Source organism: Euprymna scolopes, chromosome 10 (genome assembly GCF_053919585.1).
Source record: "Euprymna scolopes isolate OS-2025 chromosome 10, ASM5391958v1, whole genome shotgun sequence".
Lineage (NCBI taxonomy): Eukaryota > Metazoa > Mollusca > Cephalopoda > Sepiida > Sepiolidae > Euprymna > Euprymna scolopes.
Window position 1 is genome coordinate 132,370,266 of NC_136491.1, and position 19,598 is coordinate 132,389,863.

At 35.0% G+C, this 19,598-nt stretch overlaps 1 protein-coding gene across 1 annotated transcript in view; it reads left to right on the top strand.

Moving 5' to 3' along the window:
* Positions 1 to 19,598, top strand: part of LOC145286274 (protein unc-13 homolog B-like) — a 597,427-nt gene that overhangs the window by 306,855 nt on the left and 270,974 nt on the right. Inside the window, exons 16-17 of the mRNA XM_080135112.1 lie at positions 6,432 to 6,461; positions 15,814 to 15,846. Of these exons, the coding sequence (XP_079991238.1) occupies positions 6,432 to 6,461; positions 15,814 to 15,846 (63 nt within the window). The remainder of the gene's footprint in view (positions 1 to 6,431; positions 6,462 to 15,813; positions 15,847 to 19,598) is intronic.

Genomic DNA, 19,598 nt, shown 5'->3' on the forward strand with positions numbered 1-19,598 from the left:
AGGTTTAGGCATAGATAAAGAGTGGGGGAAATTATTGATAGTGTTTACAGCCAAACGAGTGTTTCTCATGAATGTTTGACAAGGGGGGACCATAGATTGGAGATTAGACGAGTACTTGCCATGAAAATAATGACAAAACAGACTCACAACGTCTCTTTTGTGAGAAAGAGGTTGCAGGGAAGAGAAAAGGGTATCCCCCACTAGGCTAAGAAATCTATTCTGAACTCTGTCAAGGCAGGATAAGACCTTTCTAGCAGCTCTTGCCCAGATGTGGCAGCTATATTCCATCCTTAGACATACCTGGCTCTTATATAGGTAGAGAATTGCATCAGCAGGTAGATATCTACTGGATCAATAGGATCCCATCATTTTTCCAGTGACTCCAGTGATTGGTTGTAGATGCATTAAAAGTAATCAACCACCTATTTCATTATACCACATGCTCAAGATCATGATGCTTCTTACTATAATAAAATCGGAAACTATCCCAAACAAGCTGTTGTAGACACATTTGTGAGCCATATCTGGTTATGCAAATGATTTACCTTGCAATCAGTTACATTTTGTGCAATTACGTATAAGCAGACATGTTGTTTATTAAGTCAGTTACTTTGGCGATTTGTTTGTACATCAGTTCTAACCAATTTCTATTATAAGCTCACTCCCTATTGCAATAATTAGTGTTTGTTAAAAGGAGTGTATATTGAAGATGTGTATAACTTGGCCTGTTCATCCATTAATGTTCAAGTTAAGTTGGTAAAGATTCTGAAATTTTGAGATGAGAATAATTTTATTTGGATTACTTTGACGACTGTTCTCATCTTGAGTGTTATTCAACATAATATTTCTGAGTTCAACAAGATACAAATGAAGGTAGGAGAGTATGTCTGAGAAAACGTTGTGAGAATAAACTCTCATGGGGGAACAGTTGTTCAAATGATCACATAAACACAAGCTGGTAGAGATTTGGTCCATTTACTGTCCAATATCTCGATTTTTTTTTTTTTTTTTTAAAGACTCACTAGTTTTATAGATGTAATACTAAATACTTCCCTATATGAGTTCATAATTAAAGAATACTCTAACTTGTAATCTAAATCTGACCCCCAAGATCGCCATTGGCATGGAATATGTGCCCACATTAAAGATGGCTTTCCGTGTAGTAGGGATATCTCCAGAGAAGACCCTAATTTACCTTATATGTGCTTCCGGGTTGCACTTGCTTACACCACTGCATTTATATTTGCCCTCTATCGCCCCCACAACAGCGGAGTTACTATCCTTAAAAGTATATCTGAGAAAATGGACCACATCCTGTCTGCTCATCCTTCGACTAAGATTCACATTTGTGATGACTTCAATGTCCACAATGTGGAATGGCTGACCCACTCAAACAAGACAGAAGATGAGGGGAGGTTCTGTCATGATTTCGCCATTGCCTATGACCTCACTCAGATTGTTCACAAACCCACCCATGTGCCTGATACTACCGGTCAGTATGCAAGCCTTCTTGACCGTTTTCTCACAACTTCCCCTGAGCTATGTTCATGTTCCATTCTATCTCATCTGGAATTTTCTGACCACTTGGTTGTATCAATTAAGATAAAATGTAATAGGTTTTCAGACGTATCTCTCCACCGTACTGTATATCGATACTCTATGGCTGACTGGGATAGCTTCCGTACATTTATATCTGATCTACCTCTGCATTTCATGTTTAAAAAGGATGTGTCCTCTATAGTATCAGACCTGACCGAATGGTTAATTGTAGGCATAGACTGATTCATACCATCCAAAAAATTTCAACAAAAACCTAACAGCCAGCCATGGTTCTCCCCAGAATGTGCTGCTGCCATTGCACACAGAAATCACTTTTTCCATGACTACCAGCGTAATAGATGTACTGAGACTAAAGCTGTTTTCAGGACTGCCAGCAACCACTGTAAAAGAGTCATAAAAAATGCAAGAGAGTTATATGCTCAGTCCGTTAAATCCAAAGTAGCTGAGAAGCGGCTTGGTTCCCACCAGTTTTGGTAAATAGCAAACAGAATCCTGAACAGAAGCGTGCGTTCTATCCCAACCATCATCAATGGACCTGAGGTCATCTCGTCAGCATCAGACAAGGCCAAACTATTTGCCAAGAACTTTGCAGCTAATTCTACCCTATGCGATGATGGCCATCAACTCCCCATATTTCCTCCTATAACAGACAACACGCTATGCAACATATAAATATGTGTGTATGAGGTCGCCAAGCTAATCAAGAACCTTGATTCCAGTAAAGCAACTGACCCTGACGGCATTCCAATTATAGTGTTGAAAAAGCTTCAAGCAGAACTTGCCCCCATACTTACAAAATTGTTCAAGCATTGCCTTAAGAAGTGCTTCCCAACACCATGGAAAACCTCATCAGTATGCCCTGTATTTAAGAATTCAGGTGATAAGTCATCCTCCTCTCAGTACAGACCAATAAGTCTTCTGTGTGAGTAAGTTGCTGGAATCCATATTAAATAAAGAAGTACTTAACCACCTCAGCAGAAATAACCTTAGTGACACACAATATGGTTTCCATTCTGCAAGATCTGCAGCAGATGTGCTAACGGTTATATCTCATAGGATTAGTGAATCTCTCGACAAACGCTTCCTTTCTAGGGCAATTCCTCTTGACATATCAAAGGCCTTCGATGAGGTATGGCATAAAGGCCTACTTCACAAGATTTTCAGCTACGGTATAACTGGAAATGTTTTCTCATTATTAAATCATTTCTTTCTGATAGGCTCATAAGAGAAGTGGTTGATGGGCAGAAATCAGAGGCCCACAGTATTAATGCTAGAGTCCCTCAGGGGTCCATCCTGAGCCCAACTCTCTTCCTGATCTACATCAATGATCTCCCAAAACACATACTTAAATCGTTCGTTGACATCTATGCTGATGACACAACCATCTATGGCAACACATCAAAGGCTGTAAATGACAAAGTTCTCTCTGATTCTCTCTCCTCTAATCTTGAGCACGTGGTACAGTGGGGGAAGAGGTGGCTGGTTACCTTTTAATGCATCTAAAACTAAGCTCCTATCTTTACATCATCAATGCTCTCATCCCCATCTGGCATCAATTGAAATGGATGGCTCTCGTCTTGGGGAGACTCCATGTTTTTACAAGCTTCTGGGATTGACCTTTACTCTTGATCTAAAATGGAACACGTACATCAAGTCTGTTGCCAAGGTCACTGGAAAAATGGTAGGATCCTTCTACCGCTCCAGAAGATATCTTACTGCTGATGCAATTCTCCATCTATATAAAAGCCAAGTATGTCCAAGGATGGAGTACTGCTGCCACATCTGGGCAGGAGCTGCTAAACACAGCCTATCCTGCCTTGACAGAGTACAAAATAAACTTTGTGGCTTAGTGGGGGATGCTCTTTTTTCTTCCCTGCAACCTCTCTCCCACAGAAGAGACGTTGCGAGTCTGTCTTTGTTTTATCTATGGCAAGTGCTCATCTGTGTTCCAGTCTCTGGTCCCCTCCTCATCAATCTTTCACGATAAACACCCGTCTAGCTAAAACCACTGTTAATAATTTTCCCCACTCTATATCTGTGCCTAAATCAAAACGTAGATTCCATGAACAAAGCTTCTTTCTTAGAAGTGCACGCCTGTGGAACTCTCTTCTGTTTGCTTGTTTCCCACCTGACTACAACTTGGATGTTTTCAAGTCCAACATAAACAAATTCCTGATAAACCGCCCCTTTAAGTAAGACACTTTATCAAATCTCCATTACTAACGATTACTGCAATATTATCCCATTGATTACTGTACATGCAATAACCGTTATCCCCGAGTTATTTCCGGGCCTTGATAAGTGGTGACTACCATGCAAAAAAAAAATATATATGTATATATAATGGTAGTTTTGGGGGCTTTTTTTTCATAAGACCAAGTGATTAATAACAATGACTTCTGATCTCTGTTGCAAGTTATCTCACTTTCCCTGATGGCAATAATTTTACAAAAATTATTATAACTCTAAAATGACTAGTCAGTTGAATTGAAAATGGTATCAACTAGCGTGTCAATGTGACCATGCTATATACATGTGCACACACACATACATACATACATATATAATCATGAACTTATTTTTTTCCTCCTTTAAACCAGTTTTCTTTTTTATTCCATCAACTTGTATGTGACTGTCTATAATACTTTCCTGTCTCTGATGATTTATGTGATAGCAACATAGTAAAACACATGCAAGATGCTTCCAGAAAAAGTAATATACAATATTTGCCCATATATTAATAAAAAAATATGATTGTGGATTCACTTTTTGTTGTAAATGGAATGAAAATTTACAGTATATATGCTCTGAAGGCAATAATATATCTTAATTGAGCTTATTATTCATAGCAATTTTGACTATTTTATAAAAAATATATACCTTTTTAAAAAGTATATAATGTTATTTTCGCTTAAGATATATATGTATATAACTACCAGAGAGACCCAACATTGCCTGGGATTAAATGAAAATCAATACATTCATTGTCATCAAAATCTGTGAAATCGTCTATTCATTTTTCTATCAAATTGATTGATTGCCTGCTCAAGTCTAGGACCTACTGCGGTGCTTCACATGCCTCCCCACAGTGACTTAGTCTATATTGCACTGTTACTGTTTGTATCTATAATATAAAGCTGAATGTTTGTGTGTGTGTGTGTGTGTGTGTGTGTCTGGTCACGAATAGGCTCCTATATGGTTGACTATTTTAAAAAACTGATTACATATAATGATAGATGTATCGAGACACTGGAATGGGTATGTTTGATGTGGCAGAACGATGGTTCATTAAAATTGTGGGGTCTGTGCTCACGCCTGGTCCACAAAGTATGGAAATAAAAAATTTAAAAATTAAATAAAAAACGTTTACAAGTGTTTTTGATATAGATGTACATAATAATACTTTGATAAGTATGTTTTAACTTAAATAGGGATGGTATAATAAAATTGTGGGGTCTGCGTTCGTGCCTGCCCTCCATAGAATGGAAATAGGCACAAACTTTAATAAAGACTTTTCATATCTATCTGCGTAAGTATACTTTGATAATTATGTTTCAGTTTGAAGAAATATGGTATAATAAAAATTATGGAGTGTTTGTTCGTGCCTGACCTCCATAGAATGGAAATATGTCACAAAGTTTAACAACGTTTTTTAATATAGATCCACAGAATATTGTGATAAGTGTTTCAGTGTGAACAGGTATGGTATAATAAATTATGGGGTTTATCTATTTTATTTTTACTTTCATCATATTTTGCTTTGGTTTTGATACCCCCAAATTCTAAGCTATCTCTTTACAACCCTTCCTTTTCATAACCTATCATACTTTCATAAATCGGAGCCCATTTTCTGTAGGCTGTTTTTGAACCCAGGGTACTTTTGCTAATATATATATATATATATATATATAATGGTTTTAATTAAAGTTGAATATGCAAAAGTTAAGTATCATGATTCAATTGTGCTCTAAATGGAAACATTCATTACGAACATGCTCCTATCTTATCAGAGAACTTACTGCTGATTTTATATGCTGGGCCCTTTTGCTTATGCAGTGATAAAACTTCAAATGCAATTTTGGTAGTAGGCTGTATAATAAAATTAGACTGGCTTTTTTGCATTAGATCTTTTTGATTATCAACTTTTGATACTTCGTTTCTTTTGTATCAGAGGCATTTTGATACAAAATCTAAGAACACTCTCAGCCACATAAAGTATATTTTTGTTAAAGTTGAAAAATTTGGCCAAGCCGTTTTGGAGTCCATAGAGAAAAAACTCGGATGCAACAAGTGATTTATATAAATAAGTAGAGATGGAGATTATCTTTGATCTTATATGATTAAAAAATAATTGTTTATTAAGGAAATACCTGTTAGGACTTGTCTGATTCTCCATTATATATGAAATAGTTTTGTCGATATTAAGATGAATAAAGTTATTAAAAAAAAAAAAGTATAAATGAAACATTTTATGTTCATTGATTTTCAAGGGAGGTAATTTAAATAAAAACTATTAGTTTTTCAAATTGCAATGCATTTATATTAAAAAAATGTAATGTAAATTATATATTAAAAATTAATACCTTAGTACTTCATAGCTCTCTGATGGTGTTTTCTTTTCTTGCTTATTTTTTGTAGTTCTTGAATAAAACATTTTGGAGCATATCTATTTCTCATTTGTTTCATTTATAAGTATATTTAATGGAACGGTTTTGTGTGCGTGTTTAATGAACTGCTAGATGAATCCAATGATAATTTGCATATTGAATGCTCTGCCTTCTGTAAGATTTGTACATCTTCCATTTTTCCATTAATACTACCACTGTTTTTTTTTTGTTTTTTTTTAATTTTTAAACTTTCTCCTCTTTCAGTTGTTCCAATGAAGAGGGAGACTACAACAGGTTGGTGTTAGGTTTTAAGCTTGCAGTCTTTTTTGAATTGATTATTTTTTGTTTGGTCTTTATTATTCCAAACCAAACAAGTTTTGTTTAACTTCTCTTCTGCACTCACTGTTCTCCCTTCTCTTTTTATTTTTTTCCATAATTTTTTCTGTTTCTTACATTGTTTGATTTTTTTTTTTTAAATTTTAAGACATTCTTTTTTCTTCATGATCAGTCTTGGTCTCGTATATATGAAACAAACTTAATATACTCAGTTATGAATATGCAAATGACTACATGAAGGCTAACTGATTTGCATACTCCTTTAAAAAACAAGTGTACATGACTTATTAAATTGTTATGATTTCTAATTAGATGATTGGTTTCATTTATTTATTATGCTGAATTCTACATAATTGTGTAGAATTTAAGATGAAAATATTCTAGCACACGGAAGTTTATATATATATATATATGTGACCTTGTCGATGTGTGTGAGAAAAGACTCTACTAAACTCCTTTCTGAATATTTGGAGAAGACAGATTGAGAAATATAATATATTTCATACATATATTTTTTTCAATATAAACTTCAACAGTACTGAACACTTGAGTAGAGCATAGCACTAGTATAAACACTATTAATTGATTTTTATACTACTTATATTTTTTCTTGTGTGTGTGTATATATATAGAGAGAGATATAAGAAAATATTGTTAAAAATAATGACTGTTTAATTATATTTACTTTGTAACATTTTTCTAATGATCATTGTGTTAAAATCAAAAAGAATTAATATATCTTTCATATGTTTCATGAACGTTTTCAATGTTTCATCCAATCAAGTGAAAAAAGTAAATGAAAAAAAAAGTATTTCAAAAGATAACAAAGTAATGTATGTGCAAAGTCAGATATTAAGAGAATGTTCTCGTACTGTCACAGGAAAGATGTTAAAAATTTAAATTCCGTGATGCCAGAATTAATATCACAAGCTCAAATTGTATTATGTTAAGTAAAAGTTTTGTATGTAATGTTATTAATTGTAGATTGTTGGGTTTTAATGAAGATGGCTTTGAACAGTTTAATTTTTTTATATCGGTTTTGGAATGTATTATTTTAGTGTTATTAACTAAAATTTGTCTTAATCAAAGCAAAAGGGCAGTTAAATAAACACACAGTGTGTGTGTGTGGGGGGGGGGATTTACCCCGAGAATGAAACACTAATGAACATGAGTATAATCTCATACTACAACTAAGCACAACTTAGGTATAGTGCACTGTTCATGCATATACTGAATATGTATTATTTTATAATGTGTACATATATGCACACATTAAATGGAGATATATATATATATATGCTCTCTCTCTAAATATATAATATATATATATAGAGAGAGAGAGATCTATGTGTATTTGCTATGAGTATCATCTCATACTACCACTAAGCACAACTTGTGCATAAAGCAAATAGTGAATATATATAACTTTATAATATGTATATCTATTGTATATAAATGGCTATATATATTCTCTATCTCAATATATATATATACATACACACACACACACACACACACAGAAGGATCTGTGTGTTTTACTTATATTTTATTCCTTTGTAAGAAATCTTGTTCTTGATTTTGTCTGTTATACGAGGAGCGTGCAATAAGTAATGCCCCTGACTCACTTCCCATAGCAGTAGAGCAACGAAACTTGGCAGTTATTAGTCTTTCTTTACATAGGAACCACTCAAAGTTATGCATTTTTTCCATCATTTGATGCAGCTCTGGAGACCGTTTTTGTAGAACACTCCAGGTTGGTCCTCCAACTACGACGTGACTTCAGAAATCAAGGCTGCATCATCTGGGAAATGCTTTCCTTTCAAAAACAACTTCATGGCTGGGGAGAAGTGAAAGTCAGAGGGTGCAAGGTCAGGAGAGTAGGAAGGATGGGGGAGAATTTAATAACCACACGCCCGTGCTTCTGACATGCGAGTTGTGGACCGGAGCATTGTCCTGCAGGAAGAGGGTACCTTTGCTGATCTTGCCCTGCCTCTTGATTTTGATAGCTTCCCTTAATTTCCTCAAAAGTGAAGCATAATAGGCTCCTGTAATTGTGGTACCCTTTGCCAGGAAATCTGTCATCATTACTCCGTCCTGGTCCCAGAAGACTGTGAGCATGACCTTGCCAGCAGAGGGCTGCACTCTTGCCTTCTTTGGAGGTAGTGAGTCCAAGTGCTTCCACTGCATTGACTAGGCTTTGATCTCTGGATCATAGTGATGTATCCAGGTTTCATCCTGTGTAATCAGTCTTTTGAAAAACTTTGACTCATCTTCTTGGCACATCTCCAAATTCATCCTCGAGCACTCAACGTGTTCTCGCTTCTGGAATGGTGTGGGCAACCTGGGAATCCATCTGGCAGACACCTTATGCATATGCAAATGGTCATGAATGATAGTTACCACAGACCCTGTACTAATCTTGACATCTTGGGCTATTTGGAAAATAGTAATGCGCCGATCTTCCAAAATGGCAGCTTTAACTTGACGGACAGATGCCTCATCAATGGCAGAGGTGGGGGGCGACCAGGTCTGATTTCAGGCCATGTTTGAATTCACGATGCCAGCATTTTACAAGGGCATATGATGAGGCATTATCACTACAAGTTTCTTTCATTTCATTAAAAGTCTCCTGTGGTGTGCGTCCTTTCAAATACAAAAACCGGATCACTGCTCAACATTCAACAGGCTCCATTTCACACTTTACTCAGTTCAAACACCTGTAAAACAGAAACCACAATTAGTTCAGAGCTGTAATTTGCCACATTACCCGTAGAGATATAAATCATTGCACATGCAAAATTTCAACTAGATCAGACAACTGGAAGTGGGTCAGGGGCATTACTTATTGCATGCCCCTTGTATATGTGAAGATCATCCAGTATATTTGCTTAATTTTTTTAAAAATCTATCTCGACCTTCATTTTCTTGTTTTGCCTCTTCTGCTTGAATGCACTTTGAAATAATCAATTTATCTTTTATCAACCATTGTGCCATTTTTTTAAGACAAAAACTTTCAAACATCGCCTTGCATTTATTTTTACCTCATGTTTTAAACTCAAGAATACATAATTAAGATGTCTATTGTTTAATGATAACATCTCAAGCATAACCACGATTGACAAAATACTATTGAAAAATTAAATGTGACAAGTAGACTGTCAAAATACTATTTCCCAGATATGTAGATAGACTGACCAAGCCTTTTATAAAGATATATTGATGCATCTATAAATAGTCTATATATATATATATATTTTTTTTTTTTTTTTACACAGTGATCACCACTTATCAAGGCCCGGAAGCCACTCAGGGATAAGGGTTATTGCAAGTACATTACGTTAGTGTGGAGATTTGATGAAGTGTTTACTTAAGGGGGCGGTTCATTAGGAATTTGTTAACGTTGGACTTGAAGACATCCAAGTTGTAGTCCGGTGGGAAGTAGGCAGACGGAACAGAGTTCCACAGGTGTGCAGTTCTAAGAAAGAAGCTTTGTTCATGGAACCCATGTTTTGATTTAGGCACAGATATAGAGTGGGGGAAATTTTTCACGGTGGATTCAGCTAGACGGGTGTTTTTCGTGAAAGATTGGCGAGGGGGGACCAGAAATTGGAGTTCAGACGAGCACCTGCCATGGAAATAATGATAAAACAAGGATAGGCTCACAATGTCTCTTCTGTGGGAGAGAGGTTGCAGGGTAGAGAAAAGGGCATCCCCCACTAAGCCACGAAGTCTATTTTGTACTCTGTCAAGGCAGGATAGGCTGTTTTTAGCAGCTCCTGCCCAGATATGGCAGCAGTATTCCATCCTTGGACATACTTGGCTTTTATATAGATAGAGAATTGCATCAGTAGTGAGATATCTTCTGGAGCGGTAGAAGGATCCCACAATCTTTCCAGCGACCTTGGCAACAGACTTGATGTACGTGTTCCATTTCAGATCAGGAGTAAAGGTCAAACCCAGAAGCTTGTCAAAACATGGGGCTTCTCCTGGACGAGAGCCATCCATCACAATTGATGCCCGATGGGGATCAGAGCGTTGATGATGTAAAGATAGGAGTTTGGTTTTGGATGCATTAAAGGTAACCAGCCACCTCTTCCCCCACTGAACCACGCGCTCGAGATCAGAGGAGAGAGAATCAGAGAGAACTTTGTCATTTTACAGCCTTTGATGTGTTGCTGTAGATGGTCGTGTCATCAGCATAGATGTCAATGAATGATTTTAGTATGTGTTTAGGGAGGTCATTGATGTAGATCAGGAAGAGAGTTGGGCCCAGGATTGACCCCTGAGGGACTCCAGCATTTATATTGCAGGCCTCCGATTTTTGTCCATCTACCACTACTCTTATGAGCCTATCAGAGAGAAATGATTTAATGTTTGAGAAAACATTTCCAGTTATACCGTAGCTGGAAATCTTGTGAAGTAGACCCTTATGCCATACCTTGTCGAAGGCCTTTGATATGTCAAGAGCAATTGCCCTAGAAAGGAAGCCTTTGTCAAGAGATTCACTAATCCTGTGGGATATAACCGCCAGCACATCTGCGATAGATCTTGCAGAGCGGAAACCATATTGTGTGTCATTAAGAAGGTTATTCCTGCTGAGGTGGTTGACTATTTCTCTATTTAATATGGATTCCAGCAACTTACTCATGACACACAGGAGACTTATTGGTCTGTACTGAGAGGGAAATGACTTATCACCTGAATTCTTAAATACAGGGCAAACTGATAAGGTCTTCCAGGGAGTCGGAAAGTACTTCTCCTTAAGGCAGCGCTTAAATAGTTTCGTAAGTATGGGAGTAAGTTCTGGTTGAAACTTTTTTAACACTATAATTGGGATGCCATCAGGGCCAGTTGCTTTACTGGAATCTAGGTTCTTGATTAGCTTGGCGACCTCATGCATGGATATTTGTATGTTACCTAGCTTGTTCTGTGTTATAGGAGGAAATATGGGGAGTTGATGGCCTTCGTCGCATAGGGTAGAATTAGCTGCAAAGTTCTTTGCAAATAGTTTGGCCTTGTCTGACGCTGACGAGATGACCTCTGGTCCATTGATAATGGTTGGGATAGGAAGCACACTTCTGTTCAGGATCCTATTTGTTATTTGCCAAAACTGGTGGGAACCAAGCCGCTGATCAGCTACCTTGGATTTAACAGACTGGGCATATAGCTCTCTTGCATTTTTTATTACTCTTTTACAGTGGTTGCTGGCAGTCCTGAAAGCAGCTTTAGTCTCAGTACCTCTATTACGTTGGTAGCTATGGAAAAAGTGATTTCTGTGCGCAAAAGCAGCAGCACATTCTGGGGAGAACCATGGCTGGCTGTTAGGTTTTTGTTGGAATTTTTTAGATGGTATGAATCAGTCTATGCCTACAATTAACCATTCGGTCAGATCTGATACTATAGAGGACACTTCCTTTTTAAACATGGAGTGCAGAGGTAAATCAGATATGAATGTATGGAAGCTATCCCTGTCAGCCATAGAGTATCGGTATACAGTACGGGGGAGGGGTACGTCTGGGGACTTCTTACATTTCGTTTTTATCTTATATATATATAACTTTATAATATGTATATCCATTGTATATTGTATATAAATGGCTATATATATTCTCTCTCTCTATATATATATATATATATATATATATATATATATATATATACACACACACACAGCCAGAGGGAATCTGTGTATGCATGGTTAACTCACTCGAACAAGACAGATGATGAGGGGAGGTTCTGTCATGATTTCTCCATTGCTTATGACCTCACTCACTGTTTACGAACCCACCCGTGTGCCCAATACTGACGGTCAGTATGCAAGTCTCCTAGACCTTTTTCTCACAACTTGCCCTGAACTGTGTTCAGCTTCCGTTCTGTCTCCACTTGGATCTTCCGACCACTCTGTTGTATCAGTTAAGATAAAAATGAAATGCAATAAGTCCTCAGATGTACCTCTCCATCATACAGTATATCGATACTCTATGGCTGACTGGAATAGCTTCCATACATTTATATCAGATCTACCTCTGCGTTCCATGTTTAAAAAGGATGTATCCTCTATAGTATCAGACCTGACGGAATGGTTAATTATAGGTATAGACAGTTTCATACCCTCAAAAAAATTCCAGCAAAAACCTAACAGCCAGCCATGGTTCTTTCCAGAATGTGCTGCTACCATTGCGCACAGAAATCACTTTTTCCATTGCTTCCAACGTAATAGATGTACTGATAATAAACCGCTTCCAGGACTGCTAGCAACCACTGTAAAAAAGTAATAAAGAACACAAGAGAGTTGTATGCTCAGTCTGTTAGGTCCAAAGTAGCTGAGCAGTGGCTTGATACTCACCAGTTTTGGCAAATAGCAAACAGAATCCTGAAGTATGTGTTCTATCCCAACTATCATAAAGGAACCTGAGGTAATCTCATCAGCATCAAACAAAGCCAAGAACTTTGCAGCTAATTCTACTCTTTGTGGCTAAGGCTGCCAACCCCCAATATTTCCTCCTGTATCAGAAAACACACTATGTGATATACAAATATCTGTACATGATGTTGCCAAGCTAATCAAAAACCTTGATTCCAGTAAAGCAACCGGCCCTAACCATATTCCAATTATAGTACTTAAAAGACTTCAACCAGAACTAACGGTCATCCTTACAAAACTGTTTAAACGTTGTCTTAAGGAGAATTGCTTCCCATCACCTTGGAAAATCTCATCAGTATGCCCTATATTTAAGAATTCAGGTGATCGCTCATCTTCCTCTCAGTATAGGCCAATAAGTCTCCTGTGCACCATGAGTAAGTTGCTGGAATCTGTGTTAAATAGAGAAATAATCAACCATCTCGGCAAAAATAACTTTTTAAGTGACACACAATTGGTTTCCGTTCTGCTAGATTTACAGCAGATGTGCTTACAGTTATCTCATAGGATTAGCAAATCTCTCAACAGAGGCTACCTTTCTAGGGTAATTGCTCTTGACATATCAAAGGCCTACAGATACGTCCAAGGATGAAGTACTGTTGCCACATCTAGGCAGGAGCTGCTAGAAAGGACTTATCCTGCCTTGATAGAGTTCAAAATAGACTTCGTAGCCTTGTTGGGGATGTCCTTTTCTCTTCCCTGCAGCTTTTTTTCTCGCAGAAGAGATGTTGCGAGTTTGTCTCTGCTTTATCCTTATTTTCATAGCAAGTGCTCGACTGAGCTCCAATCTATGGTGCCCCCTACTTTTACAAGAAACACCCCTCTAGCAGAAAACACTATCACTAATTTCCCCCACTCGTTATCTGTGCCTAAACCTAAACGTAGATTCCATGAACAAAGCTTCTTTCTTAGAACTGCGCGCCTACGGAATTGTCTTCTATTTTTCTGCTTTCCAGCTGACTACAGTATAGTTGTCTTCAAGTCTAACGTAAACAAGTTTTTGATGAGCCGTTCCATATAAGTTAACAAATTTACCAAATTTACATTACTATATTGTCCAATTTTTACTGTACACTCCTTGACCCTTATCCTCGAGTGACCTCTTTCCCTTGATAAGTGGTGATGCCTATGTGGAAAAAAAACAACTTAAATATGGATTTTCTATCAAAAAGGGGTAAAAAAGATGTTCAATATATTCAATATTTCATGATGAAATGAAAAGCATAAAACACTGATACATAATTGATAAAATGTTATTTAAAACTTTTGTTAGTCAAGATTGTTTGCTCTTTTTGACTTCTGGTTTCTGCTCTGCAGAAGGGACAACAGGGACAAGTAAAATATGGTTCCTCCTAATTTTGATTTTTTTCCAGATAACGTGACATCCCCTCCTCCCTTCCACCTTTAAGAATGATTTTCTTATCCACTTGAGCATGTCTAATAATTCAGTCAAATGGAAAGTAGAAACTAGAAGTCAAAAAGGATCAGGAGTATAACCAAAAGGGTTTTTTTTCTTTTTTTTTTTTACTATCGGGGTCACAACTTATCAAGGCTAAGAGTCATTCAAGGATAAAGATAAAAAGAGATGGAAATGATTGCCAGCTGAAAGATGAAGAGCATTATTGGATTATCAACATTGATCAATTGTATGAACTGTTTGATTACTCAAAGCTTTCTATGGAACTGTAGATCCATGGCAAAGCAGATAAAGTCTTCAGTAAATTTCAATTCTAAGTTGCACTCTTTTGGAGGTTGAATGTTCAATCCTCACTGTAGGCAATACTAAGAATACCATTTAGAATTAAGACTTCTATCCAGTTATAACTGACAGAACGAGAGAATGCTATTCCCATAGATTAAATAAAGGATTCCATTTCAGATTCTGTATAGATTCTGGAGTTTGACAGAACGATTCTTGAGTTTGAGAAGATGCACTTGAGAAGGTCAGAGTTTACACTGGAAAAAATATGAGAATACCACTCAAGATGGAAACCATAGTTTGAATATTCTAATTAAATCATCTCCAAAATTCAAAACTATAATGACAGTAACCGAGATATGTATACATCGACTACACATACAATTAAATTCCTCGTTTTCATAGATTAAAATGCACAAATGATTAATGTAAAAAGTGTTAACTTAAATTTTTGAGTGACACTATTTCAGTTAGAGGGAATACCCTCAAGGCGATGTTGAAGGTGGCATATCTAACCAATAAATGAGAAAGAATTGTTTTCCGAATTTTCAACCACATAAGTTAAATCATGGTTTGCATTTCAGAGAATTATCTTTTTATATGAATGCAATTCAATGTGTGTGTATGTGTTTATTTTTTTTTAATTTCTATTTCTTGACATCAGCAGATGATTATTAAACTCTTTTGCTTTTGAAAGTTGACTATTCAGTTGAATTTTTTGTGTTTTCCAAGTATTTTTTGATGTTTTAGTTTTTTGTTAAACTTTTAAATAAGGATTAGTAATTTGGATTATTCAGGCTTATTATATACTTATAACTAGACATTGTAGCCCGTTTTTTACTGGCTAAAAAGTGGAACAGACAGACACAGATATGATATGAAAGACTTTTTAGTCCATTAAAAACTGGCAAAAGTTACAGCCCGTTTACTTGGAATTAGTCCTTTATGCCAAATTGATAGTTGAATATGGTTCAATTTGTGCCCATTTTTACATGAAATACTAATCCTTATTAGGCATTCTAACTTTGCATCAAATGGATACCATAATACTTAGTTCAATAGACTTTATTATAATAAAAGTAATTTAATTTTCATTTAATTTACATTTCTGTGCGTGTTTTTTTTTGTGTGTGTGTGTGTATGTTAAATTGTGTTTGATTAGTCGACTGTCCACCATTATTACATTCCAGTTGCTCGAACGATGAAGGTGATGACTACAACAGGTTGGTGAGATGTGCATTGCTCAACTGTGCCGTCATGTAGTAGTGTTATATGTAGACATGTAATTCTTTTTAAGATGTGAAAAAAAAGTGTCTGAATTGCCTCATCTTTGGTTGCTGAAACTGACAGTCTCATTTCTGCTAATCATTTATTACATATTTAATGCTCTTCATTTGATATTACTGTTCTTTTTGTTTTGTTATCTATTTTAGTTATTTTTTCCTATTTTTTGATATTTTTGTTGTGTGATCAGTGTTTAATTTATTTTCTGGAATCTGTAAAATACTAATTTTAAGATTAAAATATTGTTGTAGTTTGCTTAAAGCATTGTGCATTAAAACATTTCGGATATTGAAGGCAGTTACAATGCGATGTCAGGTTGAAAATTGAATTTGAGTAAATACATTGAAGATACTATCAAATCTGTTGTAAAGAAGGTGAACTACACTTACCAGTATTCTGTATGTTTATAAAGCTGGCATTTATCTACGCATGGAATATGGTTGTCTCATTGCATTTGGTGCACCAACCACTAGCCTCTTCCTCTTTATTCTGATGCTATCAGACCAGGTTATCTAAAGATACTGGCTCCTTGCACCAAACATCAATGCATTGTTTGTTTTTTCCCTTCGCAAAACTCAGTCATGTTCTACAAAGCCAATAACAAACAGCAATTTTTCTCCACAAAACAAAATCAATCACTGGCTAAATATTAAAACAAAGATTTTGAAGCATATCTTTTTCCAAAATTATTGGATTCAACATTAAATAATCCAAAAAGGGTCCATATGCCAAAAACAAAACAAATAAGCAAATGTTTTGTACCTAATAGGTCTTACACTGTTTGCTCATCTCCAGCCCTGTTCATTGCAGCAATCTTGAAATATTGTGCTTTGTTTCGAAGAATTTATTGTGCTTGTACCTATTCAACATAATTACCCTCAACCAACCCAAATAGCAGCAAAATTTCACCCCTTCTCTACAGAAGTCTACAAAACTTTCTACTGTTAGTTTCTTATCTCAGGTTGCTTGCTTTTAGGATACCATTCCTGTTTCGCAACTGTACCAACCTGCAGAAATTTAAACGTGATGAGAACAAATATCTTGCAGTCTAACCCCACTTGAGCTCCTAATCACAGTAGTCATTTACATCTCATGAGCTTTGTCTGGATTGAATATGAAAAATAAAACAACTTTGGTTGATAGAAAAGCATACAAGGTTAAAATAGATAAGACTACACAGTATTGAATAATTGAATGATTTTTTATTTAATCTTTATCTAGCATATTGTATCGAATTAAAGTATTTGTTTTATAAGTGTCTTCAACCTTATATCATATTGTCACTGTCATCAGTGTCCGAGAGTTTCTACTATTTTTAATATCTATTTGCAGTGTTTAGGTCAGCATTTTAATCTCCCTTTTAAGAAGATCTTGCTCATATGTAATAAAGAATATTACCCAGTTGGTTGTTAGTATTTGGTAAATAGTATTATGGAATCTAAAAGGGCTGAATACTTATTTATTTTTATTTATTTATTTTTAGAGAAATTATTATAACTAGCAGACCTCAGGAAATTCTATGTTTGCTATCTTTATTTTTTATATAAATTGCGCTGAATATTTCTGTTGAAATAATAAATGTACGTAAGAAAAAATATCTATTTTGTAAACATAATTGTCAGTATATTTATATAAATGGAACAAACGATTTAAGATTTGAATTTTTTGTAACATTGTGAATATTTTTGAGATTCTATTTTTACTGTAAAAATACTTGTCAGATAAATAAAACCTGTTATTTTGTGAATTTAAAATTTTAACAATTACAGATTGATTCATTTAGATAAAGAAAACAATATATCATTGAAGTGTCTAGCTTGTTAACAATATCCAATTTAGCTTGAAGCAATTTTTATAGAAAGATTCAAAGGCAAACCCGTGCTGATGAAATTATTCATTAAAAAATCAAACAAAACACCCTGATATATACATGCACTAAGTATATAACTTATTTGAGGGATTTATTTTGTACACGAAAAGTTATCTTAAAAAAAATGTATTTTTACTGAAAAACATTTTTGAAGATGAGAATAAATACATAGATCACAATTTTATTTATTAAACTCTCCTTCAGTTTTTCTACCAACTTTTAGATGAGGTATAAATTGTCTACATGTCAGGATCAGGTGGTCCTTATTCACATTATTCTAACTTTGGGAACATTTAGGGATGAATAAGTGTTAAGAGAGTATTTATTAACTTTCAACTAAGCTCCATACATAGTCATCCAAAATATGAATATCTGAGAAGGTGGGAGGCCAAATATTTGGCATCATGGAATCATGAAATTTTTCCACCATCCATTTCTGTATTATGTGAGCCTTATGTATTGATTCTATTACCTTTTCTGACATAAAGTGATTTTTACTTAGCACATAAGACACGTTTTTATTGTCTGCGGACAATATTTCTGATTATTCCTGCAGACATGCATTGGTCTTTTACAATCGTCATTGTTGGTCTTCTTAGATTACCACCAATGGTGTACTGCATATATTTTTTATGGAAATCACTCCAGATAAGGCATGAAGTCACTTGATATGATGAGCTAAAAAAAAAAAAGACTTCAAGTTCATAAAGCAATAAATTCAGGTGTTCTAATACTATTAGAACATCTGAAATATTTGTTTCAATAATGCTGATACCATTCTATCTTTAGTTTTTAAGTTTTTGTAAACTTTGTAAGCATAAGATTAAAATCAACACTTTAAAATGGTTCTGAGATTGCTCATTTGACTTATTTGTATAAAATTTTAAAGCAATAATGAAGAAATTAGTTTTATTCAATACTCTTTTGCTTCTTGTCCAGAATTCCTTGATACTACAGCACAAAACTAAAGAAAAATTGGTACGATGTACGTTCCTGTAATCAAACAAAAATATATTCCAAAAATGATGTAAATTGATCAATTAGTTTCATTTTTAAATTAGAAAATCACATAAATAACTGAGGAGTGACTGTCTCGCATCATTTTGAAAACAATCTCAAGAAGCAAAAGGAAATAACTCAACAATAATCAAAACTTGCAAGATCTTTTGATGTAATGCCTACCATTAATCGCTTGAAAATGATTTCCTTCATAAAAATAAAATGACTTGATCAATTTGTGTAAAATTGGTGTATGATATTTTTATTTCATATATGGGTACATACATCATACAGATTCTTTATTTATTTTTTTAATGTAGGAAGAATTATGGACAAGAACCACTCTTTCTTTTTAATTTTCTATCTGGATGTATTTCAGTATTAACTTTGGGGCATTTTGTTTAGTTTTCATTTTCTCTCGCACTTTTTTTTATTTGGTTTAAATCTTTTTAAGAAAGAAATTGTCAAAGGAAATAGTTTAAATGTTTTCTGCCTTTTTCGTTTTAATTTTTTTTCTTTCAGTGTGTTGCTTAATAGTCTTGTCTCTTAATTGTTGTCTTACAGATAATCAAATTGATTGCATTTTAATATTCTGTTTTGTTTTGCTTTTCTTTTCTTTTTTTCTTTAATGTTTATCTACTTTTTTGTCTAGAATCAAACGATTCGAAGATTTATTTTTATTTCATTTGAGAAATCCAATTCCTTTCTCAGAAGATAATCTGGATGTTGTTAATCATTTGTATTTTGGAGAAGTGGGTGGGTTACTTACATTTTAATATACTGATTTTGGACAATTGATTAAATCTCTCAATACCACTGAGA